We start from the raw sequence: 25,605 nt of genomic DNA on the forward strand, positions 1-25,605 counted from the left end.
AATATTTCATCTCTCCGGGGCATGCCTGCTGCCTCGCTAAGCTTTTTCATTAATCCGAATGTCAATCGTTCGGCTGGTTATCGTCGCTCGCGAAGGCTAACTGTCACCGCAGCTGACGGCTGAAAAAGAGAGTGAGTGTGCGTGAGTGTGCGTGCGTGTGCGTGAGTGTGCGTGCGTGCGTGTGCGTGCGTGTGTACGCGCGCGTGAGAGAGAGCGAGAGAGAACGCGCGCGCGCGCGCGCGCGTGTTTGGCTGTGTATGAGAGACAGGTTCGTTATTTCTCTTCTTATCCCGGCCTCTTTCTCCACGTTTTAATAACCATTCGTCGTACGGGCTCTTACCGCTCTTTTTGACGCTCGCCTTTTCCTTCAATAAGCATTTCTCCGCTAGTTTTTTCTCTCATCTTCTTATTTTTTCTCTCTCTTAAAGGGTCGGCAAACTCCCATCCTCCATTCCCCATCCCCCCATCCCCCATCACCAATCATCCCATCCCCGGCCCCGCGGCTCCTATAATTCTCGCATGGCTATTAGCTTTCGGTCGATCGTGTCTGCTTTCGTGCTTAAAGCTCGGTTTTCTCTATTTTACGACTGATTTCGACGCAGCATTATCTCCCGCAATATTAGATGTACGCGGCAGTAATAACGTGGAGTCTTTATTTAAAATCATTGGCAGTCGATTATCAATTAGCGATTATATCGACACGATGTATGTGCTCGTATTTTCGTAGATCGTGTTCTGCTTAAGACATTTGTCTTTTATTTTTATAATGCTGCCAACTGCTACGATTTGTTATTGAAGTGCACTGCATTATGTCATTACGTGTAAATAATATTACTTACTGTCATTTTTATGGAAACCTTCTCTCCCTCCTTCTCTCTCTCGCCCTCGCTCTCTATCCTCAAATTAATTAAAGTCAATTATGTATCAATTAACATTTTTTCATTTTCAGCATGAGAGCAGCAGCTTATTAATTCTAATCGAGTACACATTAATATGATATTTTCCATACAACCAGCTAGGTTTTGTTGGAAACTATCATGTTTACCTACATCGAAAATACTTACAACACCTGTAAGTCATCATTTTATTTATTACATTTTTATAATTAATAAAATCAATTTGCAAAGCTTTCCAAAATTTGACATCTTTCTCTCTACCCAATGCCAGATAACGATACATTAATAATCGATAAATCAATTACCTTAATATTTCAAGTTCTGCCTCTTTTCATTTTCAACTCGTCATCCTCTAATTTAATTTAATTTACATTAAGTATAACGCACCAATAATTTTAATAGTTTATGAATATTTCAATAAGTCTACACAGACCTTGTAATAAACTTGACCTGTCAATGTGCCGGTCTCTTCTACCATCTATTATTTTCTTAAGAAAAGTGTATTAATCGCGGATGAATATTTTTTAGTATACTGCCGGTGCAGCGCAACCAAAGTCAAAGCCATCATCTACGAAGGAAACAACACAGCACACAGCCGGAAACAAAAAGAAGAAAGTTCGTTTCAATGCGATCAATACAAAGACTTCCATTTTTCCTGACATAGGCTTCGCATCTTCCAATAATCACGAAGATCTTCAAAATAAAAATACAGCGATAAGCAATTCTTATTGGAAATGGGGTAAAATTGAAATCGACCCAACGCAACTACATAAATATTGTCTTATGTTATCGAAAATAAGGTTAACATGTGAGTCTGTAATTTATAAAATTGCTTAAATTTTTAAATTAATTTCCCCTCAAGTAAAGTAAAATTCAAACCGAAATCTTTTCAATTAACTAGAGAAACTTGTAACGAATCTTAATTTTGTTACAGCTTTAGTTGTTATTACTGCTATGGGTGGTTACGCTATAGCTCCAGGACCGTTTGACCTTACCACTTTTTTATCATGTTCTATCGGTACTGGATTAGTTTCTGCATCGGCGAATGCTGTTAATCAGTCGATGGAAGTTTCGTTCGATGCTCAAATGGCACGAACAAAAAATAGAGTTCTAGTCCGTGGTTTACTTACGTATGTAGTATATAATCTATTATAGTATAAAATAAGCGTGTAAATTTTTAAAAATTACATCCATTCCAGTCAAGAACATGCTATTACATTTGCTGCAATCTCTGGCGTTACTGGCTTATCTTTATTAGCGTTTCAAGTCAATAGTTTAACGGCAATTCTGGGAGGTGCTAATTTAATTTTATACACGTCAATCTATACTCCTATGAAAAGGATTACAATTTTAAATACTTGGATTGGTTCTGTAGGTAAGTCCTGTTACTACCAATTTATATATATATATATATATATATATAGTAATATAGAGTATATATAGTAATAGTAATAACAATAACAATAATGGTAATAATAATAATAATAATAATAATAATAATAATAATAATAATAACAACAATAATAATGACAATATTAGGTCTATCTTAATATGCGTTCATTTATTTGTTAAATAAGTTAAAAGACGCAGCCGTGGTAGTTTTTACAAAGTAAAAAAAAAGAAGAAATGCTTATAATGAAAGGTTAATGGAATTATAAGGTAGACAAGTGACTAAAAAATGTAATAAACTAATAAATTTTAATAATAGTTTCCTCATCAAATAATTGTAACTAGTTACATGCATTCTTGTATTACAGTTTACTTTAATATAAATTTGTTGTAATATTTATAAAGATTTACAAGAATTTGATGGATTATTTCGTGAAAAGAAATTTGTCAATTAAGAGACATTACGATTGAAATTTGACACTCGTAAAAGTTTTGACAAAGTTTTGCAAACATATCGACTCAATAAGCTTTTCAATAAAACACAGACAGAAATTGATGTCAAAAGATCTAGTTTTTCAAATTTTCCTACACTTCCAGTTGGAGCAGTTCCACCTCTCATGGGATGGGCAGCCTGTGTTGGAAGTATAGCTGATCCTGGTGCATGGATAATGTCCGGTATTTTATATGCATGGCAGTTTCCTCATTTCAATGCTCTATCATGGAATTTGAGGCCTGATTATTCAAAAGCTGGTTACAGAATGATGGCGGTTAACAATCCAGTTCTTTGTCGCCAAACCTCATTCAACTACACAGTCGCTTTAACTGGCCTTTCATACATTGCGCCACTCTTGGATGTAACAAATTGGTGGTTTGCATTAGTATCGACCCCTTTAAACGCTTATTTTCTCTATCTGGGTAAATATATCTATTAAAATAGTCTATTATGAGCGGAATATAAATTTATTCTTATATACGTGTGCTTGTTTTTATTTAAGCCTGGGAATTCAAAAAGCAAGGCGATGCTAAAACTTCGCGACGACTGTTTCGATTTTCTTTGTTACATTTGCCAATTCTGATGATGCTAATGCTCGTGAGCAAAAAATATTGGTTCCTTGGTACTGGCAAGGCCGACTATTCAAAATTAACGGAAGTGGAAGAAAAAGGTCAAATTATTGACAGGATATCGAAATTTATCCAACCAACGCCGGTTGGCTAAAAAATCGTGTCTAATAATTTGAATAAATAACGTTGTGCTATTTTAATTCGTACAAATGTAAAATAATAATTAGTAAAGTTAAATTTGTAAGGAGAAAAGAAACTTGTATCATAAGTAGAAATTGAAATTACTATTGACAAAGTAATTATTTTAGAAAATTTAATGAAATAAGGAAAGCAATTATTTACAAACTAATAGAATGTGAATAAAAAAAAAAAAGAAAACAAACAAACGATAAAAATGATTATTTACAAGCATTTATTGCATAACTGAACAATACTTTTAAATGTCAACTTGGATTGTTATTTCTCTGTTTAGCGAATTCTATTGCCATTTTCCTCCTCGTCTTAGTCAAATTTCTGTGTCCTGTACAATCTAAATTTTCGGCGAAACATTTATTTCGACAACATTGTCGACATGATTGATATTCACATTTTAAACTCTGCAGTAAAAAGAGAGAGAGAGAGAGAGAGAGAGAGAGAGAGAGAGAGAAAATAAATAAATACAATGATGTATATATGAAATAATGTTGCGTATAATTGAGATAAAATATTTGAAAAATAACCTAAGAGCTTACCAATGGATTTGGGCAATTTTCACACAAATTTGATCCACGTTTAATATGCACTGTTGGTCTATTCGGTCTTCGAGCTATTCTTCTCAGTTTCTTTAATCGTTTTCGTGAAATTTGATTCCCGTGTTGGTCTTCGCTGATTCTCTTCACATTTGCATCTGTAATCTGTGAGCATACGATATGATATGACATGACAAAATTCTTTTTATTCCGAGCGTAGTATTAAATTAGTAGAAATTTATTAATGTGCATTAGAGCATAATTAGCCAATTAAAATGATAGATTTTATTAACGTGAATAGATAATTGTGGCTTTTAATTATCGTTGAAATTTTTAAACGCAATTCTATTCGTATTATCAAGAGCCCATATTTTTCAATAAATTAAGGAAAATTAAACCTTAACGAATCGGATATTCAGGTAGTTTCGACTCTTACTTGAATAAATAAAATTCAGATCAGGGGTTAATGTTTTTCTTTTTTTTTTTTATCTTTTTTTATACGAAAGAATGTATAAAAACGAAATGTACACTTGGTAAATAATAATACAAGGCTATGTCTACATACGAAATTAAATAAGAAATTTCATTGTATTTTTAATAATTTTTATAATAATCTTTAACTTATTATTTAAATATTGTTGCTGTTATTATTATTACTATTGTCATCGTTAGTTTTCGTAACTATAATTGAATCAAATTCTTGTGAATAAAGCTTGTTTAAATGTGTATATTTGCAAGAATATTATTCTTGCTGTGTGATATATATTTAAGTTTTTTTAATATTTAAGGAAATGTTCTGCACCGATAGTGTAGTATTAATAATTTTAGTATGCTCTTTGAAAATAAATACAATTGGAAGGATAATAATAATAATAATAATAATAAAAAAGTCGTCAAAATTGCTCTTACCGTTTGAAATTTGTTTGCCTCTATTTTATTAATATATTCTTCCGGACTGTGACGTACATAAGGTTGGCACAACCACGGTGGAAGTTCCAAATTGTAATCTACAACGATCAAGCATAAACATAAGATTCGAATTCACGTACATTGTTTATAACTAATGATGTACCTTCGTTATTTCGTCGCCATATTAAATGACCTTCGTGATAAGGTAAGTATCTGTCTTTTAAAGCTTGAACGACATTCCGAAACGATTCCATCGTTGAGTTTTCAGCCAAGTTTGCCCTCTCGGTCGCATTCTCTGTTAAAAGAAACCTACTCTCTAGTTAAAACAATGCTATAATCATTATATTCAAATCAATTACATTGAATGTATCTTTTAAATAATAGTGAATTTAACGTGTAAATAATAGGGAGACGCGAGTGTTGGGCATTAAATGGATTTGTGGAAAATTTTTTTGTATACTCGGTATGGGTCGCAAAAGGAATCGAACACTCTCACTCGAATTCCCGCATTAATAATGATATCATAACGCTTTAAATGATAAATGAATAATTGAATTGAATTGAATGACATGTAATCCGCGATCGATATTTATGGCAGATAATTTAATTTTTATCTTTTTCAACGCACATATGCTGGAAAAGCTTGAAGAGATGTCCGCGTATAAACGAAGACGGCGTAGGATATTTCTCCAGGAGGTCGAGATATTCCGTGGCGGGCTCCCAACTTGGTGGATAAGTGCCTTCGAAGATATAGGGATTGTAAAGATTGCCTTCGGCGGACATTACAGCTTCAACGCCCGTCTCTTCCACACATTTCTTAACGTCTTGCAGGTACTGTATATTGCCATTTGCGAAAATTGGTATCTTTAAGGAGCGCCTGAAAATCATTCGATCGATCGATTAGTAAATTAAAATCTCTCGATAACCTTCCAATGAGAAGCAGAAATCTGTCGATTATATCCAAGAGTAATCTTTACACGATATTTATTTTTTTTTTTTTTTTTTTTTTGTATCTCCCCGCTCAATATTAAGCAATTCCATTGAAACGTATGTGATATTGCCCCGATGAACGTTTTACACTAATAATTAGCATAAGAAAATGAGATTAATAAGGAAGAGTATCTATGAGGGTCGAAGGAAGGAAAATGATGGATTAGATATGTTATTAGAAAGTTAAATGATAAACATCGGAGGTGTGGAAACTTTTTAACCCATAAATACTCAAGATAATTTAAAAACGCGCAACAAGTATTATGGAAGGTAACTTTTCATCCTAATTGTAATAATAATTTAATCGAGTTAATTTAAGGCTGATGAATAACGCTCGTGGATATTGTTACGAATCTTTGTACTTTTTGAATCATGAAGGAGATTGAAACGCGAACGATCGTTCAACATGCACACATTCCGATATTTATGAGTTGGCGAATATGTGGATCGTGAATACCAACGCCATTATGATAATTGATCACGTATTCCTCGAGTATTAGAATTAATTCCTTTTGATAATCGGCATCCACCAATCCTCGCATTGCTAGATGCAATAAACGCTCGACTCGATTAGAAAGATCTGCTTCTCCGTCTATTTTTATTAAAATTGCAATTGGAGAACGAAAGTTGGAAAGTTGATACCTGACGGCACGTATGTGCTCCCACGATGCTACACCCGTTAACGGTCCTTTTTGCTCCCTAGTTCGTCCATGCACCGTCAATATGCTTGCTCCAGCCTCCTCCAGCATTTTAGCATATTCGATCGTTTTGTTGATATCTGAGAAGACGCGAAGTTTGCACGTGACGGGAATTCGAATTCCTTTGCTGATTTTTGATACTGTAATTTCGAAGTCACCGAAGATCCGTATTATTATAATCCCATTAGAGACGATCAGACGCGATTTAAGTAAATTTATCTCAAATTCATACTCACCGATCTCTTTTAGCAGGTCCCAATCGTCCTGCAGGAAAGCCCCATAATGGCCCCTTTTCGCTATTGCTTGAGGACAGCCAATGTTGAAGTCAATTGCATCGCAATAAGATTCCGCTAATAAAGCCGCCTTTAACAGTGTCTCGGGATCATTGCCACAAAACTAGAGGAATAATATCATTATTATTATTATTATTATTATTATTATTATTATTGCTATCATTATCATTAGTATATTTTCGTGAACAGTATGTGAATATCCTTTAAGAAAACGGTGGTACACGGATGATGAAGAAAGAGTCATTATTCCTATATTGGTGGAAATTTAGAAACGCCTATTAGCGCCACAATTTTCTTAATATTGGGCAAATTAATCGGCTCTAATCGGCTTTAAGGATCCATTTAAAAGGCCCCGTGATATCGATGTTTAAAATATTACTGTTGCTTTATCGTGCAGGCACGAGAGTATTTCAAATGCAAAGGAAGTGGTTGACGGCTCGGCTCAGCTTTACTTTAAAACCGGTATTAGGTAAATTCAACATCTCGACACATTTACGTTTATTTTTACATGTGTATGCGAGCATGCATAAAATTGGAGATTATTTGCTAATTGCGGGCATCGTGTTTCGCGCCTCAATGACTCGAAAAAAGTATTTAGTGAATCGTCGATTTGGCAAGAGGCGTCCTAGTTTGCTTACCTCGTTGAACGAATAATTTCATTACGAGCTACTGAAGTTACACATTCCATGCAATAGGTCAGTAAGTGAACACAATTGGTATAAAATAAACGTTGATGATTCAAGAGCCGTTCGCTTTTCAACGAAAGCTTACTCTCAGTGTGACTTGGCGTATATGTAGCCTCAGAATTACTTTAGTGAAAAACTAATTTAATAATTAATTCGTAGAAAGCCTATTGCATTTATCAAGTATTTATTTTAAGACTAGATAGTATCGATTGACAATGCGATTAATTTAACAAAAAAAAAAAAAAACAAAAAAAAACAAAAAAACAAAAAAAAAAAAACAAAAACAAAAACAAAAAAATAAATATAGCAGAATATTAATTTAAATTTGAATTGTACAATAATAAAATTTTCTTTAAATTTATTTACTAACAAATTGCTCAAGAGTTAAAACGTCGCATAAAATTGTCGTTCTTTATTCTCTATGCAAACTGCGAATTTTATACTTTAAAATATGCAGAAGAGTACAACGAAACATCACCACTCTATGGAAGATTCTAATACATTAAACGTTAACACATTAGACGATTCCTTCTGTTAGTAGGCTCAAAACATCGATCCAGAGAATGAAAAACATACAGTACGCATATACCGCATATACCTACGTTAGTTGCAAAAGCATCAAAGGATTAAGGCGGATATTGCAGATAGCGCAGGGAGCGTAAGATTCATAATATGAAGATTGCGCGAGCTGCGAGTGTTTGAACTTGGGCGCATCGACAACGAAGCTCCGGTACCTCGTACGTCAAATTAACGAGAAAGAGAGGGATGTTTAAATTACTGCGCATCGTCGTTTCGTCAAAATTAATCCAACTTAAAGGGCTATGGAAGAACTCGGATAGCGGCAAAAGCCCTTTACTTGAATCAGGCCAAAGCGATAATATGGATTGTGAATGATCGGTAACGAGATTGTCGTATAAATTTCCGTGCAAAAGTCAATGGTATAAGCATCTAAAACTGGACATTATTACTCAGAATTGAAATAAATGATAGGCGAGTGCTCGGGATCATCATGAGAAACAGCCTACCAAAAAGGTACCAAAGCCTCGCGTCAAAGTTAATTGAATGCGATGATACTCAATTTAAAATTTTTAATTTACTGACTAATTACACAATGTCCGCTCGCGCAATAAAAAAATCATAGCAAATAGTAGAGTACGTTACTTGAACAATTAAAGGCCGATCCTCCGGAGTACTCGCAAGGGCTTCGGCCCGGTACTTCGGATCTCTGCAGAAGACCGACGAGTGCAGCATTGGCGTGTAACACAATTGGGCGCCGTGTCTCCTGCTGAGTAATCTCCAGGCAAGTTCGCTGGCATCCACCATGGGTGCCACCACGTAACGAGGTGATCCTAATACATCGCTCCACGCGTTAATCCCGCCCTTATCTACTTTTGTAGTCTCCTCGGCTCCACGCTCCGCAAGATCCATGGTTATCTGAAAAACCCAGCATTGTCGCATAACTTCAATATGGCTTCCTTAATATATTATCTGACGCGAGATTCATTGTGAAATAGCCGCTTTAAACAATTGTACTTACTTCTTATCAACTAATTAATGTAATATTGCTTTCATAAGTGGTTCGTAGCTACGTGTAATGATGAGTGTCAAAAGCGCAAAGCTAGAATAAGTTTTCAATCTACATGTACTAATGGTGAAAATAATTGATCATTAATAATATAATGCCAGGCTAATAATATTATTCAGGCATTTATCTATGGGCTGACAATTTTCAGTAAAAAAAAAATCATAAAATAGCATTTATATGATTGTTTATTTTACTTTGGTGTGATTAACTTTCATTTTTAATGTAAACGAGTTTATCGATCTTATTGGGCAGTAGCAACTAAATCTTACGTATATAAATATATTCATTGTTTATACAAATTCATAAGCAAAGGTTATTTTTTAAATGCATATAATATATAAATATATATGTAAAGCTCGTAAAATCATCGTGTTATCATTATTCTCTGTACGCCATTTTTTACGAAATTATTTTTAGACAGAAGGTTTATTCAGGTAAGAAAGGCATTTGAAAACGTATTATATAATTTTATTTAAATAAAATTACAAAAATACTACAATTTCAATCAAAACATTTCATTCGTTATTTTTTTTTTTATTATTTTTTTTTTTTTTATATCAGATAACAGAATGCGATATTCGAAATATTTCAGTATAAATCGTTTGAATGGCAATAATTTTAATTCGGCAATACAATTCAATTAACAATTATTAATAAATAAATAAAAATCAGCTACAAAAAACCATTAGCAAACACATTATATCAAGATAATCAAATTTTTATAATTTTAAGAAGCATTTAGTTCGCGTATTAAAATTAAAAACTAATAAATATTCACGATCATTATTTATTATTATTATTAATTTTTTTTTTTTTTTTTTTTTTTTTTTTTTTTTTATAAACAACAACAATTGTTGTATTACTGCCACGGAATTTACCCCAAATAAGTGAATATTTTTTGTTTAAATATTAAACACAAATTCATTTGTAATAAACGAATTTTTTTTTTAAGAAATGACTTGTATAATGAACAGTTGTTCTTAGAAAACTTAAAAATATTTTAAATGTAGATATGCAGAATTATATGAGGTTTGAATTAATACATTAAAAATATTTCAAATAATGCATAAATATTTGATACGTTAATATATGTATTTACGAATATATCGCTAATTACTTTATTTTGTTTTAAAACAATATAATAGCAATTTTCTTCAAGGGACCATGAAAATTATACGTTGTATAGGCTATAATGCACTTTTTAAAAACAAATATTAAAAAAATAATTAGTACAAAGTTTTAAATACTTAATTACAAAGAATTACTTGAATTAGAGATACAATTGAAGTCGGATTAAAAATTGTTATAACAACCACAATAACAATAATATATGTGCACAATTCAAGTGAAGCAAAACAATGATTAATTAGTTTTATATATTTTTGGAAATTATTTTTTTGTCCTTACGACACAATTACGTATTAATATTGTAAAGAGTAATTTATATTAATATGATATTTCTTAAATTATAAAAAAATAAACATAGATACGATTATATACTAAACATTCGTTATTAATGTCCAAAAAGATTATAAATTACTTTTAAGTGTATTTAGTTATTAAATTTTAACTATATTTCCTCGCGCCTAAATATTAGATAATGAAATGATTAAATTGAACATTGAGAATATTTTTATTTCAGTTGTTGAATATTTGCAAAATATACTACATAATGCGGTAATTAATTTAAGCTCGTTCTTGTTGTATCAAATTTGATAACCAAAATTTAATTTTATTTGCATAGTTTGCATTTTTCGCTAATGCTATAACGATTGCTATTGCTACTAATAGAAAAAAAAACAAACGATACTTTATATGATCATTAAATGTTATTGATTATCTCAAGAATGTGGCTTATTCGATCATTAGGGTTTAGTCTACGTCGTCGATGTTAATTTTTACATTTACGACTGAATTTATGAATTATGTTATGGAGAAAATAATATCGTGCTACATTTGTTCAATAATACAATTTGCGTATAATAAAAAAAGCGTTTGACGATGTGAATTTTCGTTAAAAAAGAAAATAAGAGAAGAAAAGGAAATAGTCTTAAACAATTAATTAATACTACAATTACTAATCAACGTGTATTAATACACTCGCGTCTTGCTTCACTTTATTTGGTGTGTGTTTATTGCTTTTTAAAGAATGTCATCGAGTCGGTAGGATTTAACAAAGAACAGCAAAAATGAAACAAAAATATGAAAGTTTCGTTTGATTTTATTTGACTTAACTATTAGACAATAGAATATCATGTATAAGTATAAAATTATTTAAAAGATTTTGCTCATATCACATGGGAAAAGTGTGTCTACATACCCTTTACCTTTAATTTTTTATTTTACCGAATTTTTCTTCAATGTGCTGAGATTCACGAGCCTCGCAATGCTCATATTATATATGACGTTTTAAGCTGCATAAGCAGCGACAACCAAAACTGCTAATGCATTAGCTTGGTTTCTTTCACATACGAATTCCTTAAGATCACGTGGCGCTTTCTCACATTTTTCAGTCTTAGTTATGCAGCGAAATAAGGCTTACGAGAATGTATGTAAGAAAAGCGCACATAGAGCAATAAATACTTCAACTCGATTAATTGTTTTTGTTTTGTTTTTTTTTCTTTGTTTTTTCTTTGTTTTTTTTTTGTTTTTTTTTGTTTTTTTTTTGTTTTTTTTGTTTCTTGTTTCACATCTTTACTCACAATTATATAGAACATCATTGGTTTGATTTATTATATTATATCGTCGTTTAGCAATAAAATTATTCTGTAAAAAGGCTCGCGTTTCTCTGTGAATATACGTTTTATTCAAAATAGATGTGTCAATTTTCATTCGCGTTAGTGTAGATTGTGACAATCGTATGATTAGATTTTTTTTTTCTCCATTTTCTCTTCTTTCTTTTCTTTGTTATATGTTAAATTATTCGTATAATCTCTCAAAGGCAGAGCAATATTATTTATTTTTACAGCATGACTAGTATGGTGTTAGGTCGAGCGATGCACGGAAAAAATCTTTTCGTAGCAAAATTATTATTTTTATAAAATATTAAGATTACAGCGTATAAATGAGCCTTAGGCAGGTGTGATACCATAGATAGGCGAAAATCATAATCGCACATCCATTTTTTCTTTTTAGTGTTTATACGTTATTAATAATCAAGTTGATGAATTAGGTCTTGATCGTACAATTTTATTATAAATTAGATTTTCATGATTTATTCGTTTGCATAAAATGACAAATACAAGTAAAATATTCATAATTAAAAAACGATGCTTTTTTTTTTTTTTTTTGCATAAATAATCGAATGACTTTTAGAAAAATTTGCATTTTTATACGATATTTATAGGGAGGAGGGATAAAGAGTAATTATAATTCCATTGTGTACATTTATCATTTTAATTTTGATGCGAAAATTTATATATTCTATATTTTTATTATACTTTGAAGGCTATAGCGGCGACACGATAAAATATAAAACTACTTTTTAAAGTATATTTATGTTCTATTTGTGAATCTTGTTTTACCATCTTTATAGAAGTAATTATTTATTTATTTATTATTATTATTATTATTTTTTGTTTGTTTATAAAGCAATTGTAAAATGAAGACCTTATTTTAATGTTTTAATAAATTTGATTATAAATCTGCTTAAGATAAATAATGCTTACAAACAAGTGTGCCTGATCCACCCAAACTGTTTAAAGATCATAAGACTATGCTTTCAAATAAATAATATCGATATTTGATTATATTTATAATATAACAGTACGTAAATATTATATTTTACAAGTAAAATCTATAGTTGAGATTAGAAATTTTAGGACATAATTCGGAAAATTGGAACAATTTCTATTTTAATGTCAAATGTAAATATTATTAATTCAATACTTTTGAATATAGTAAAGTACACTTTTGTTAATTAAATATAGTTTTCTAGATAATTCTTATATTTTTATACTTAACCTCAATAATTTCTGTAACTCTATACTTTTAAAATTTCGAATTCAATATCAAATTTGTATGAATATTTACACAAGCTACTTATTCTTACTTTTTTTTAAAATTTTTTTTTTTTATCGTAATTGACACAATAAAGAATTAAAAATGTACGCAATCGATATATTTCTTAATGATATACAATTCAATATTGGCGCGTAAAAAGACTAGATCAACTTTTCACTACATGGTAACTTTAAATATATATATATATATATTGTGACTATATATATTTGAATATTTAAATACTAGTCTGATTGTTTGTATGTAGGAATTAACAAAATTTTACAGCTAATTCTTACAACTAGATTCTCACCTCAATAGGATGGCTCAATAGTATCTACATTTTATTAAAAAAGAATATTTCCTCCGCAATGTGGGAAAACATTGAGTAAGATTGTCATCATCATTCAGAAAGTTCAGTAAAATCAATTGAAATTAAACGAATGACAACATGAACGGTGAAAATGAAAGTATAATTAACATTTGATAAGATTAAGTAATGTTATAATATATTACTGTACTGTCTACACTTAATACTTTGTAATTCATGTACTTGTGAAAGAAATATTGAATTTCGAAATTCCAACTTTTGTTATACGTGGAATTTCGAAAAATGAACGATAAGTTGTTTTGAAATTGGCAATCAAGAATTTGTAATATTAGTTTCGTATATTATATTACTCTAATTTTTTTAATTTTCAATACGAATGTTTAAATGCAATACATCTAATGGGTAAAGTGATAATTTATACGCGTTTGAACAGTTTTCAAACGGATGAAGGAAACACATTAGAAGAACAATTTCTTCTATGCATAATTTTTCTAATATAATTAACAATAGTATGTATGAATCAATTTTAGACGTATATATATATATATATATATATATAGATATTAATTATTGAACTTTAAGTTATATACGAGCTAATTTTGAAAATCATTCTTTGTTTAGGCTATTAAAAAATTCTTACGTAGTACAGATAATTTGTCGTATTTTGCAGAGTTGTAAATCTTTGTTGGGGGTTAAAAATAATTGATAATTATTAAAGAGCCGTACATTATATATATATATATATATAACAGGTATTAAGTAAAAAGGGAGCCGCAATTGGACGACACGTAACGAGCGGCATGTCGGAGACATCCGAAGAGACGATTGCCAGGGAGTCCGCTAGTAGTATTAGTAGTAGTAGTAGTAGTAGTATTAATCGTAAGAGTAGTAGGCAGAGAGGGAAGATTCCCGGCTCGCCCAAAGTTTTTTCTATACGCTATAACTAGAAAACAATGTGTCGAGGCTGACGATTATGAACTACTCAACGGCGGGAAGGTGAAACGATTGGCCAGTGGCGGGGATCTCGGCGAGGCCGGTTTGGACAACTCGGATTCGGGTATAGGCGAGAGTTGCGCCGACTGGCCTAGGTGCGGTCCCACTTTGAACCTGGGCCTCTTATGCCCGAGGGGGGGTCGCCGTAGGCGCAGATGGGCCTGGCTCCTCTTGACCGCGGCCAGTCCACTCGGGTCAGCGAGCACGAGCTCGGGTTTATTGAGTCGGTGTCTCGGCCCGAGGTTCAGCGGTGGCAGTCTTTCCTGCGTCTGCGTAATCGGCTGCGGCGTCTCGCCGCTAATCTCCGTGATGGGCGTCGGAGGGGAGCCGGCCGTCGTCTCCGTGACATCTCCGGCCTTATCTCCCGTAGGCTTGACCCTGTTTTTACGGCCGGTGCGTACCTCCGCGCTCAAGGCCCTCTGTCGCGCGCTCTTCCTGAGCCGCGTGCGCAGGAACCTCTGAATGCGGCGCATCGTCGCGCAAGCGCGGGTGCCGCCGATAGGCTCGGCCTCGACGCACCTTGCCTCACGCTGCTTGGGCTTGCCGAGGCCGAGGGCCGCGATGCCAGGCCCCGAGGAGGCCCCCATGAGCGAGAAGCAGCACGAGACCGGGGAGGGCGTCGAGGGCTTGAGTTCGAGGGGCGGCCGCTCCGGCGGCTGGGCAATTCGGGCCCGCATTCGCTGTCCCTCTTCCGGCTCGGAGCGGGCCCGCGAGCTGACCTCGATCGAGGTCTCGTCGAACCGCGAGTCGTAGGAGAAGCAGAGCCGGAAGTTTCGGCAGTCTTGGCGCGGGCCGGCCCCGGGGATGAAGGATCGCGCGAAGCCCCGTCGGGGCGATTCTTCGGCTGGCGTGCCCGCCTCGCGGTATCCGGGCACCGGCTCATCCCGGGGCTGGCTGATCGGCTGGAGTGCCGGATCCGGTCGAGCCGCCCGTCTCCGCCTCACGTACTCGTAAGTGCTAAGGCCGAGGCAGGCGAGGTAGCCGTGGAAGAAGCAGAGGTGGATGAGGAGGACAGCGGCGATCGCGGAGAGGAGCCCGACTACGGAGATGACGATGAGAGAGCCGGGGCCCGGGAGGGGCAGGCTCATGGGGAGGGTGACGTTGTCCATGCCGGGCCGGGCCTCGGCCTCGGCCCCGACTCCGAGCCTCACGAGGGCGAGCTCGGCTACCGAGAGGGCGAGGACCGCGAGGGCGGCGACTACCGCCGTCACCAGGCACGCGATGAACGCCGGATAGTTCCGGCTACCCACGCAGCTGTTCAGCCAGTTGCAGTGGTGGTCGAAGCGGGCGATGCACTTGTTGCAGACGGAGCAGTGTTTGGTGCGGCGGCTGGAGGCCTCGACGTTGCACAGGTGGCAGCGCCCGTTCTCTATGACGTGCCGGTGTCGGCTCCGGTCGAATTCCGGGACACGCTGGGAGATTGGCTGGCGGCGCACTGCCGGCTCAGCGGGATCGAGGAGGAGGGCCGCGAGGTGCGAGGCCACGTGAAGAATGAGGGTCGCGATGACGCTGCCGAGGACGGCGGGACGCAGTTGGGGCCCGAGGGCCGGTATGAGTGAGGCGAAGGTGCCGCTAGCGAGACCGAGGAGGACAAGCCAGCCGAGGAGCTGCTGCGGGTGCAGCGGTAGCTGGAGCCCGTGGCTCCGCCGGAAGCGACGTTGCTCCGGGGGTGTGAGTCCGACCTCCTGGAGGGAGCAGTAGCGCGAGAGCCGAGTGGCGAGTCGGGTGCCGACGCTCCGATTTATTAGGCCGTCTTTGTCGCCAGCCTCGCTGCTCTTGCCGCCAATGCCGATACTGATGCTGTTGCTGTTGCTGTTGCTGCTCCTGTTGCTGCTGCTGCTGCTGCTGCTGATGGTGATGGTGATGCGGGGGTCTCGCATGCCGGAGATTCTTGAACATAGCGGCGACTACCCGGGGCTCAGTCGCCCCTCGAGCGGACCTACGACAATTCGCAAAATTCAGACTTCGAATGAGGTGACGGTCGAGCCGTTTTACGCCACTGAACAATCGATCGGCCTCCCTCGCTCCCACGGCCAATAGCTAATCGAAGCCCCGCTCGGTAAATGCGATACAACGACGATTTACGACGTTAAGCGCCTGTTTACGTCGTTACGTAGCTCTAGTCCGCCCGTCTAGTCATTATCCATTTGTTAATGCGCGGTTGACGAGTGTCGCGGAGCCCGTCCAGGGAAACCTGTATAATGATTCAGCGCGAGATTTGTTTGTGCGCCGACGAAAGCTAACCGAACTTACACCGCTTCCGCACACTTTTACTATGATCACCCCAAGAATACCATCGCTAATTTCTTATACCTAACCCTAACTAATTATTTTATCATCGTTATCATCGTTATCATCGTCATCGTCATCGTCATCGTCATCGTCATCGTCATTACTCGGAAATTTTCTTTATTGACTATGACGCGGCTTCTCTTAATTTCGGGTGGCTTTCTCAAAATGAAGGTTATATCTTTATAAATTTGTCCGCCGTTTGTTAAGCCGAAATTGCCTTAATCGCAAATTGAATATTTTAACAATTATCAATATTAATTATATTCGCTCGGTATGTTTTTGCACGAAGCCGAAATTATTTCACATATTTTGAACGAACGATTGTCATGCTTTTGATAAATCGTGTTTATTGACGATTCATATGGATTCGAGTATTTATCATATAATTCATATCTTTCATTACTCGTCCTTTATGACAATTTTTCCGCAAAACAATACATTGAAATTGAATATTTTTTCTTGTAGAGACAAACCAATTTATTCCTTATATTCCGTAATATTTTGATATCATTTTTTACGAAGCTAATATACAAATAAATATAATTTACACGTTGTTTTACTAATTCCGACTGTGGTGTTAATATATGTTTAAAACGATCGTATTATTAATCTTTACAATGAAAACTAATTATTATTTTTGGCAATTATCCTTTCCGAGTTAAATCCTCCATTATGCGAGTAAATTGTAATCTGGTATTGTAATCGTCAGTACATTGTATTGCGTTGTTTCTTTTTTTATTTTTTTATTCTCTATACTACTGTGAAATGTTAAGTAGGACATGGAAGTGAAAAGTGAATTTAATAATTGTGAATTAAAAATTAAACGAATAAATATTACAAATTCAAATAATTACTTATACCTTATTGCGAGGAATTATAAGTCTATCCAAAATTGAAAGAGATTGCCGAAAATCCATTGATCTGTCACTTCCAAATATTGATATAATTATTAGAAATTTTAATTTTTCCATATAGTAGGAATTAGAAATTTTTAAGACTTATTCGATTAACAAAAAAATATTGGTAGGTGTATGACCGTATGATATTAAAATCAAATGAAATATATCCGATACGTTGTGATGCATAAAAATTCTTTAATATCTAAATTATCTTTTTAATTTGTGTGTGTTTATATATATTTTTTAATTTTTTATACATATATATTATATATATTTATACATATATATTATACATTTGTGTTAAATTATATCTTTGAAATAAAAGGTTTTCCTCTGATTGTAATTTATAACATTGTTTATTTTTCCAATTATTTTTCGATTTTTTAAACAAATTTTTCAAAGCATTCTAATATAAGAATTCATATAATAAAATAATGTATATCTTATGCTGATCGGATAATAAACATTTATGTTTTGATACTGGCTTGAAGTAATTGAGAAAGAAAATTAATGATACTAATGCTCTCAAAATATTTACATTCTATCATTTGATAAAACGATTGCCGCTATTTTATTTACAAAATAAAGATGCAAGTGTTTCTCCTTTTCTTTTTTCTTTTTTGAATTTTTGAATTATTATTATGTAGTTCTCGTTACAATTAATTGGAAAATTATTTACAACATATTGAGTTTGTATGAAGGTTTATTCAATGTGTCACTTATCATTGTAGAATTGAAGTTTATGAAAGTCACGTCACAAAATCACAATATCTAGAAACTTTTAATTTCTCATAATCTACAATTTACCAAGCTAACTTTTTTTTTTTTTTTTTTTTTTTTTTTTTTTAAAAGAAATGAAGCGAAAGGCCAATACTATCCTATCTTCAATCATTCATACAACCTTTAAAAGAAATGTATTAAAAATTGTAGCTGGAAATTTAATGTTTTAGGCCATTAAAATTTTGTATTATTTGCCATTGAATTAGAAGTACATACATTAATTAAATATGCTAGCACACTCGCATGACCCAGTCTCGCAATAAGCGTATAAAGAATGAACTTGTAATACTTATGTATTAATCGTAAGAAAGTTAATTTAACGAACATAGACGGGAATTGTAGAATTGATTGTTGAACAAATAATAATAATTTGAATGAGCATTTTGATTTTGTTTTTGATGCGATCGTTTTAACGCATTTATGTATTAAAGATTATATAGTTCCCATGAATTTTTATGACGACTGTTACTGTGCAAATAATTACGGTATCCACTTCGTCGTACCGAGGCGACAAATAATGCAAAAACGTCGTCCCGGTTAAGCTGTATCTTTTTGGCTCGGGTCAAAGCATTTTAACGCGGATATTTATCTTCGATTACATATATATCACAATCGACGTTATTAGTAGACATTGTTTTTTCTGCTTCAGGCTAATGCAACAAAGCATCGGGAACTTCGGCCGCGATTTTCTCGGCGTCGCATTAAGCGCATTAAGTCGAATGGGCGCACACGGGAAAATATATTTAAGCTCGTTGCATCCGCATTTTATCTACCCCCATCGATAACCGGGCTATCATGAAGCGGCGCGTTAAGCTTCCTCGCAACGTGATCGGACCTAAAGTCGAACCTCATTTATCCGCGAGCAGCCCGTTGCCCCAATTCCAATTAACCTTAGTTAAGCAACGCTAACGGAGCAAAGGATCCCACTTACCGGAAGATTTCCAGCGTCCGGGAGACATTGGTCCTGTATCGAGTGACGAGTCAGTCGGCTGCACTCGCCAAGACACAACAGCAATGGCATCATCATCATCATCATCATCATCATCATCATCGTCGTCGTCAACAACAACAACAACAACAACAACAACAACAACAACAACGACGACGACATAATAGCCCTTGGGCTACGATCCCGGGCGGACCGTCAGTATGTAAGGCGTCGCATGCGCGAGGATGCGAGATTCCAGCTCCCGTGGAAGGTCAAGCGCAAGCAGCGCTGGCTGCTCTCGACGCCGTCCAGATCGTACTCCGGGCTGTTACGCGAATCGATAATGGCATGGCAACCTCGACGCCGTTGACTGGAGGAGGCTTCGCTCGCGCGTCTCCTCCGCGCTCATCCTGACTGACGCGACGGCGATGTCACTCGCTCGCGCCTCCTTATTTCGGCCCCTTGGCTCCTCGGCCCCTCGGCCCTTCGGCCACCGCGCATGCACGGCACCAGGAGATGCGCCTGCGCCCCTCTGGCCGCCAAGCGCGTACCTCGACACCGACTGTGTCTCTCCGGCTGCGGCGGCACCGCCGGATCGATAAATCAGCCTGGAGACGACGGCCGACCCATCGCGCTCCTACTTCCTTTCCCGCTTCTCGCTACGTCCTAGACTCGTACGGGCACTTGCAACTTTGACGTTCCCGGGCGGGAGTTGGCGCCTGGCGCGTCCTCGCGTCATCCCGTTTTACGCAAGAGGGAGCATTCCACAATCCTTAAGCGCGCATCCATGTTCGGCGTTAGAGGCCGACAATCGCACTCTCGTTGTCTCCCGTACATGAATGGAGGCTTATTATCGTCAAACCTACAATTCGTCATTCACGAACTCGAATACTTACAATGGGAAATCGTTTTCCCAATTGGGCTGTAGCTATGCCCGCTTAGCCGAACGATTCGTGATTGATATTACGTCCCCGTAACACGATAAAGAACAGAATTCAATTTTTATCAGATGCAAGTAGCTTGCATCCGAATTTCTTCTTGATTAATATAAGCAATAACCAGAGTCGTACTTTACAGGATTTCTTGGTTATACGATAAATACGATGTGTCGATAATGGATAATGCCGTTAAATTTACATTTTCGGTCCAATGGTGCTAGTGATCGCACTTTGGAGGAGATGCCGTATGGTAGAGGGATATTCTTGACAAATTCAATTATTTATCATTGTACTCTCGTGATTATATACTCGCTCGAGCTATATGGGACAATATTTTGAATACTGCTTTTATTAAAATTTACATCGATATTAATTTTCACATTAGTGTTGCGCTAACAACTATCGTAAGCTTATTTATCGTAAGCTTAATTTTTAAATGATTTGTATGCCTATTTGTATAAGTATATTATAATATACTTAGGCATGATTCAACAATATTAATAATAGGCATTAATTTTCATATCTATTGTTATTATTGCAAATGACATTTACGATATTAATAAATAGTACAATAAATATTAAAGATCTAATTAAAGTGACATAGTCTTTAAATCGCTAGAGGGGTGAATTATTTCAATCCATTTTCATCTAAATTTATTTTTAATATCCAACATTCATTAGTATTTTACATGTACGATGCAATGATAGACTTTGCTAAAAGGATTTAATCAAATGGAAATAGGAAAATTCATTCTTTTTATCTTTTAACAAATGCTACGTAAATTAATAAGATGTAAGAGTATCAAAATTAAAAAGTAATTACTTCTATGTAAATCTCATGGCTCTTTAATTTCAATCATTCTTTTAATAATGTTCTATTTTATTGTAATAAATTGCACATAAATTATTAACAACCTCTTCATATTAATTTCTGACTAATTTCGGCTTATCAGCATAATTAACGATTCAATCGTTTAAATAATATAATATAATAATAATAATATACATATATATATATATATATATATATATATATATATATATATATATATATATATACTTTATTGCATTTAAATACAGATCATAAATGAACTAGATTTAATATATATATTAATCTTTTACTGTGATAAGAATAGAAAACTAATTAGAGCTTAGAACTTACGAGACGCGAATCAGTAGGATAGCAAAGAGGAATTTGGAAAATAGTCTCGAGCTAATAATACGGAGAAGTGTAAAGGTGAGGTTCAAAAAATCTTTATGAACGAGATCGAGATGGATTCTATACTCTGTAAGTAGTGATATATGGTCGAAAGCACGAAATAAAAAAAAATTTGGATAAAAATATACGCCAATAGTACTCGAATAATTTAATTGAAATACTTTTACAGTTACACGTTATAGGCGCATTATGTAACGATAAGAAAAAAGAATTTACTAACGAATATGCACTAACACAATTTCAGAATATTGTCTGATAAGTATTTAAATATTTAAATGTGTGGTTTCAATTTTTGTTTTTGACTTCAACTTGGTAAGTGATTACGTAGAAAGATTATATAAATACATTAATTTAACTATACTAAGGCTATAGAAATTATAAATATATATTATTAATAAATTTATAATGAATTCATATTTTTAATTTTTTTAAAAAAAAAAAAAAAAAAAGATATATATTTGTGATTAAGAAATTTCGTAAATTTTAAGGGTAGAACTTTGATAAGTTCTTTATGTATCGGTGATTATAAATTTTACAAACATTAATTTCACGCAACACATTACATATATAAAAAAAAATCATCAGTGCTATATAAGTATTTTAGATACATTATTTATAAGGTTTTTGATATTCCAGTTGTAAAGCAAATTAAGTAAACGATATTTAATTTAATTGTGATGCAATTGGATAAGACAATCACATATTACATAGTTGAATTACCCCATTTTCGAGTCGTGTGTGAGTAATGAGTCTTGAGAAAAAGGCAATATTTCATGATTAAATATCAGTTTTGAAAAGTTAGTTATATTATAAATAATTAAAATGAATAAAATAAATAACTAAAAAAATAAAATAAATACAAAAAAAAAACAAATAAAATGACATTTACCGTTATTGGTATAATTGTGTTTTAAAAATTTACAATCGTCGAGTGAGTTCAATAGTTCAAATACTATAAAATAAATAAGAAAAAAATGTATTACCTTTGAAGTTATAAATACATCTTTTATTTATAGTTCTTTAAGACTAATAGCAAATTTAGAGTAAATAATGGATGTATTATTGAGTTAGCATGAGTTTGTTTGCTTTTAATTTAATTGCATATTCAAAGTTTAAATAACATAAATATTTATTATAATTAACGCAATCAAGTACATAATAAAAAAAAAATATTATTAAGAGTGACAAATGCTATAGCGATAATGTTTGTGACAGTGAATTGACAAAAATAGATATAAAATTACTGAAACAATAATAATAATTTCTTTTAACTAATTAAAATATTATACATACCCATAAGTCCCACTAGTTTTAAGTTTCAATGAATTAAGTTGGACTTTATATATAAAAATTAAATGCTTTACTAGCAATTTCATATTAATTTTGACAATAAATGAACATACTATATTTTTGAACAATGAATGATTGTTCAAGACAAGTTACATTTCATCTTATTGTTTATTTTGCTGGAAAAGCAAAAACTTTGATAACTATTAAAGAGCCTTATATAATAACAAATTTAAATGTCTTTATTTTTTAAAATCTTTTGCCGTTATTTTTATTTATCTGTTTGAAATATAACCAACAAAGGATTACCATTATTTATCTATCTCAATTAGTTTTATTGATTTTAAGATGACCCACGGTAATTACAATTTACATTATCAATGTCGTATTATGGCAGATTAGCATTAAACTTAAGAAATGTTTAATATTTAAGCATTAATAGCTGTAAAGGAAATTAACGATTTATGAACAATATAATTTTTAGGAATTAAGTTTAGCATTTAATTTTTAACTCTTAATTATCCATTATAATTAAGCTAATTTTATAATAAAATTATCAAATAGAAATAAATCTTGAGTTTAAAAATACATTCTAATCTTACATAATATTTTATATTATGCAGTGTCTTATTTAACTGTTCTTAAAGTTTTTAAGATTATATAATCAGTTTTTCAGTCTAAATTATTAATAAGCCTTTAAATAGGATATTTCTTTCTTATAGAATACAGTTTTTGTAATAGAGCATTGAAATTTACATTGACTAATTTTGATAAATATTTTAATTTACGGTACAATTATTATGACTAATTCATTATATTGTCATATTAATTATTTCATGCATATTATTTCAGAACAGATTTATTTTGATTTACTTCTATATACGCAATTGTAATACATAGCCATACATTTTTTCATGAAAAATTCTTTCATGAAAAAAGTTTTTTTAGCATCTATTGTGTGTATATATATATATATATATATATATATATATATATATATATATATATATATATATATGTCAAGTATAATTTACTTCACAAAGGAATTTCAAAACCTTATTGTACACTGAATACTGTTGTACGATAGCTAGAGTTAAATTCTTAACCTACTTATATTTAAATATAAGTAACGTTATTATTTTATTTTCGTCGAATATAAAATTTAAATATTCCAAAATAGTTGCTAAAACTTATTTCCATTTAATTACTATTTTATTAAAAATAGATTCTACAAGATACGTTTTAAGATTATGCAATATAATGTAACTTGCGAAAAAATATATATTTTATATGTTTTTTTATTTATTGAATATAGAAAATTTATTGGTGTAATACATTCTTTTTATTCAGCAATCAAATTTTATTTATTGCAATTTGGAAATTTGTTACATTAGTACAATATTCAATTGCACCAAATAAAACTTGTTTAATATCATTAATAAATTGTAAAATTTTTATTAAACACAAACGCGCTCGCACGCATGCACGCATACAGAGAAATATGCGCGCGCGCGCACTCTCCCTTTTACCCACATATAATGATAAACTAGGTACAAATAAAAATAAATAATTTACATAATTATTCGTTCATGAGTTCTAAATTTATATGTAAATTTAGCATAATTATAAATAAACAACATGCACGGTATATACATCAAATAGTATTGAAATTCCTTAATTTCATTAACTTATCAATATAATATTTTATTTATTACACATAGTATATTCATTATTTAACTAATCGTTAATACTGTATATTTAAATATTTAGATAATCAACAAGTTATATACTTTATATATTTAATATATATAGCTTATGTTGAAAAGTCTACTAAAAAAAATTATTTAATACTATTATAAGTTTATAGGCTTAAACAAACATTATTTTTTAAACGTGTAATGTAGAAGCAAAAAATATTAATATATGAAAAATATTGGATTTCAATAGCTGTATAATTTATTTATTTAATGCTTATATAAAAAATAAGTTACATATAACCTGTATCTATTGAAAGTACCATTTGCTTAACTTAATGTTTCGCAATTAATTATTAGGTTAAATAGAGTTAGCTTCATGAAATGATTTGTTTAAATGACGCTGAATTGAATTTTATGAAATATTTACAGATAAATGTTTGCATTTACTTTTACAATTGTTTTATAATTGTATTATAATTGTGCAATATTTCCAAAATGTGATTAAGAAAATATACATTGATATGAATTTTGTGTTACTTACGTGTAAAGTGTCAGCTCAAATTGGTTAAAGTAGACTTGAAATTCCTATTTTTTGCGTAATAAACATAAATCTGGAAAATTCAGTGGCGCTTGTTTATTACTATCATCACTATTGTTATTGTTGTTATTATTATTATTATTATTATTATTATTATTATTATTATTATTATTATTATTGTTGTTGTTGTTATTGTTGTTGTTGTTGTTGTTGTTAGTATTCTTATTATTATTGTTATTATTATTATTGAAACTTACTATCGTCATTATTATTATTCCTCTGACACGTGTACACGAGTATAAAAAGATAAGAAACCATACTTTGCAAGTGAAGTAGAGCGATTGTAACGCCAATTTAAAGTATTTTTCAGGTTGAGTAGTTTAACTTTAGATTTAATTTCATACGAAAAACATGAAATTTATCTCAATATGAAAATCAATATGCTTGACATTTCAATTATTAACATGC

At 33.2% G+C, this 25,605-nt stretch overlaps 3 protein-coding genes across 8 annotated transcripts; 1 reads left to right on the forward strand and 2 right to left on the reverse strand.

Moving 5' to 3' along the window:
• Positions 1-35: 35 nt before the first annotated feature.
• On the forward strand, positions 36-3,632 carry Cox10 (Cytochrome c oxidase assembly factor 10). 3 transcript variants are annotated; one of them, XM_011507673.1, is made up of 7 exons: positions 36-131; positions 950-1,071; positions 1,425-1,704; positions 1,831-2,026; positions 2,096-2,271; positions 2,883-3,200; positions 3,281-3,632. In XM_011507673.1, exons 2-7 carry the CDS (start codon positions 994-996, stop codon positions 3,499-3,501), a joined length of 1,269 nt encoding a protein of 422 aa, XP_011505975.1. In that variant the 5' UTR covers positions 36-131; positions 950-993; the 3' UTR covers positions 3,502-3,632. The 3 variants fall into 3 exon arrangements, with proteins under 3 accessions (XP_011505975.1, XP_011505977.1, XP_011505976.1); XM_011507675.1 differs by lacking the exon at positions 36-131 and adding an exon at positions 292-326; XM_011507674.1 differs by lacking the exon at positions 36-131 and adding an exon at positions 457-821.
• Positions 3,120-25,409, reverse strand: Dus1 (Dihydrouridine synthase 1). 4 transcript variants are annotated; one of them, XM_011507670.1, is made up of 11 exons: positions 25,395-25,409; positions 25,141-25,210; positions 8,813-9,085; positions 6,909-7,068; positions 6,617-6,812; positions 5,613-5,861; positions 5,148-5,293; positions 4,985-5,082; positions 4,079-4,240; positions 3,754-3,943; positions 3,138-3,196 (listed from the first exon to the last, which is right to left on the reverse strand). In XM_011507670.1, exons 3-10 carry the CDS (start codon positions 9,077-9,079, stop codon positions 3,791-3,793), a joined length of 1,431 nt encoding a protein of 476 aa, XP_011505972.1. In that variant the 5' UTR covers positions 9,080-9,085; positions 25,141-25,210; positions 25,395-25,409; the 3' UTR covers positions 3,138-3,196; positions 3,754-3,790. The 4 variants fall into 4 exon arrangements, with proteins under 4 accessions (XP_011505973.1, XP_011505971.1, XP_011505972.1 ...); XM_011507669.1 differs by lacking the exon at positions 25,395-25,409 and having other exon boundaries at positions 3,137-3,196; positions 3,782-3,943; positions 25,141-25,265; XM_011507668.1 differs by lacking the exon at positions 25,395-25,409 and having other exon boundaries at positions 25,141-25,265.
• On the reverse strand, positions 14,462-22,340 carry LOC105359011 (uncharacterized). The gene is made up of 2 exons (XM_011495487.1): positions 22,336-22,340; positions 14,462-16,377 (listed from the first exon to the last, which is right to left on the reverse strand). The coding sequence occupies exons 1-2, from the start codon at positions 22,338-22,340 to the stop codon at positions 14,538-14,540; spliced, it is 1,845 nt and encodes a 614-aa protein (XP_011493789.1). The 3' UTR covers positions 14,462-14,537.
• Positions 25,410-25,605: the final 196 nt, after the last annotated feature.

The sequence above is a fragment of the Ceratosolen solmsi genome, unplaced genomic scaffold, assembly GCF_000503995.2.
Source record: "Ceratosolen solmsi marchali unplaced genomic scaffold, CerSol_1.0 scaffold1, whole genome shotgun sequence".
Taxonomy (NCBI): domain Eukaryota; kingdom Metazoa; phylum Arthropoda; class Insecta; order Hymenoptera; family Agaonidae; genus Ceratosolen; species Ceratosolen solmsi.

What these genes read in the sequence shown, in the direction of transcription:
- Dus1 (XM_011507669.1), bottom strand. Translation starts at nt 9,079, where the DNA reads ATGGATCTTGCGGAGCGTGGAGCCGAGGAGACTACAAAAGTAGATAAG. An exon ending in ATCGGCCTTTAATTGTTCAA is followed by an intron (nt 7,069 to 8,812) that starts GTAACGTACTCT and finishes TTATTCCTCTAG; the next exon opens with TTTTGTGGCAATGATCCCGA. An exon ending in GGACCTGCTAAAAGAGATCG is followed by an intron (nt 6,813 to 6,908) that starts GTGAGTATGAAT and finishes TCGAAATTACAG; the next exon opens with TATCAAAAATCAGCAAAGGA.
- Cox10 (XM_011507673.1), top strand. Translation starts at nt 994, where the DNA reads ATGATATTTTCCATACAACCAGCTAGGTTTTGTTGGAAACTATCATGT. An exon ending in CGAAAATACTTACAACACCT is followed by an intron (nt 1,072 to 1,424) that starts GTAAGTCATCAT and finishes AATATTTTTTAG; the next exon opens with TATACTGCCGGTGCAGCGCA. An exon ending in CTAGTCCGTGGTTTACTTAC is followed by an intron (nt 2,027 to 2,095) that starts GTATGTAGTATA and finishes CATCCATTCCAG; the next exon opens with TCAAGAACATGCTATTACAT.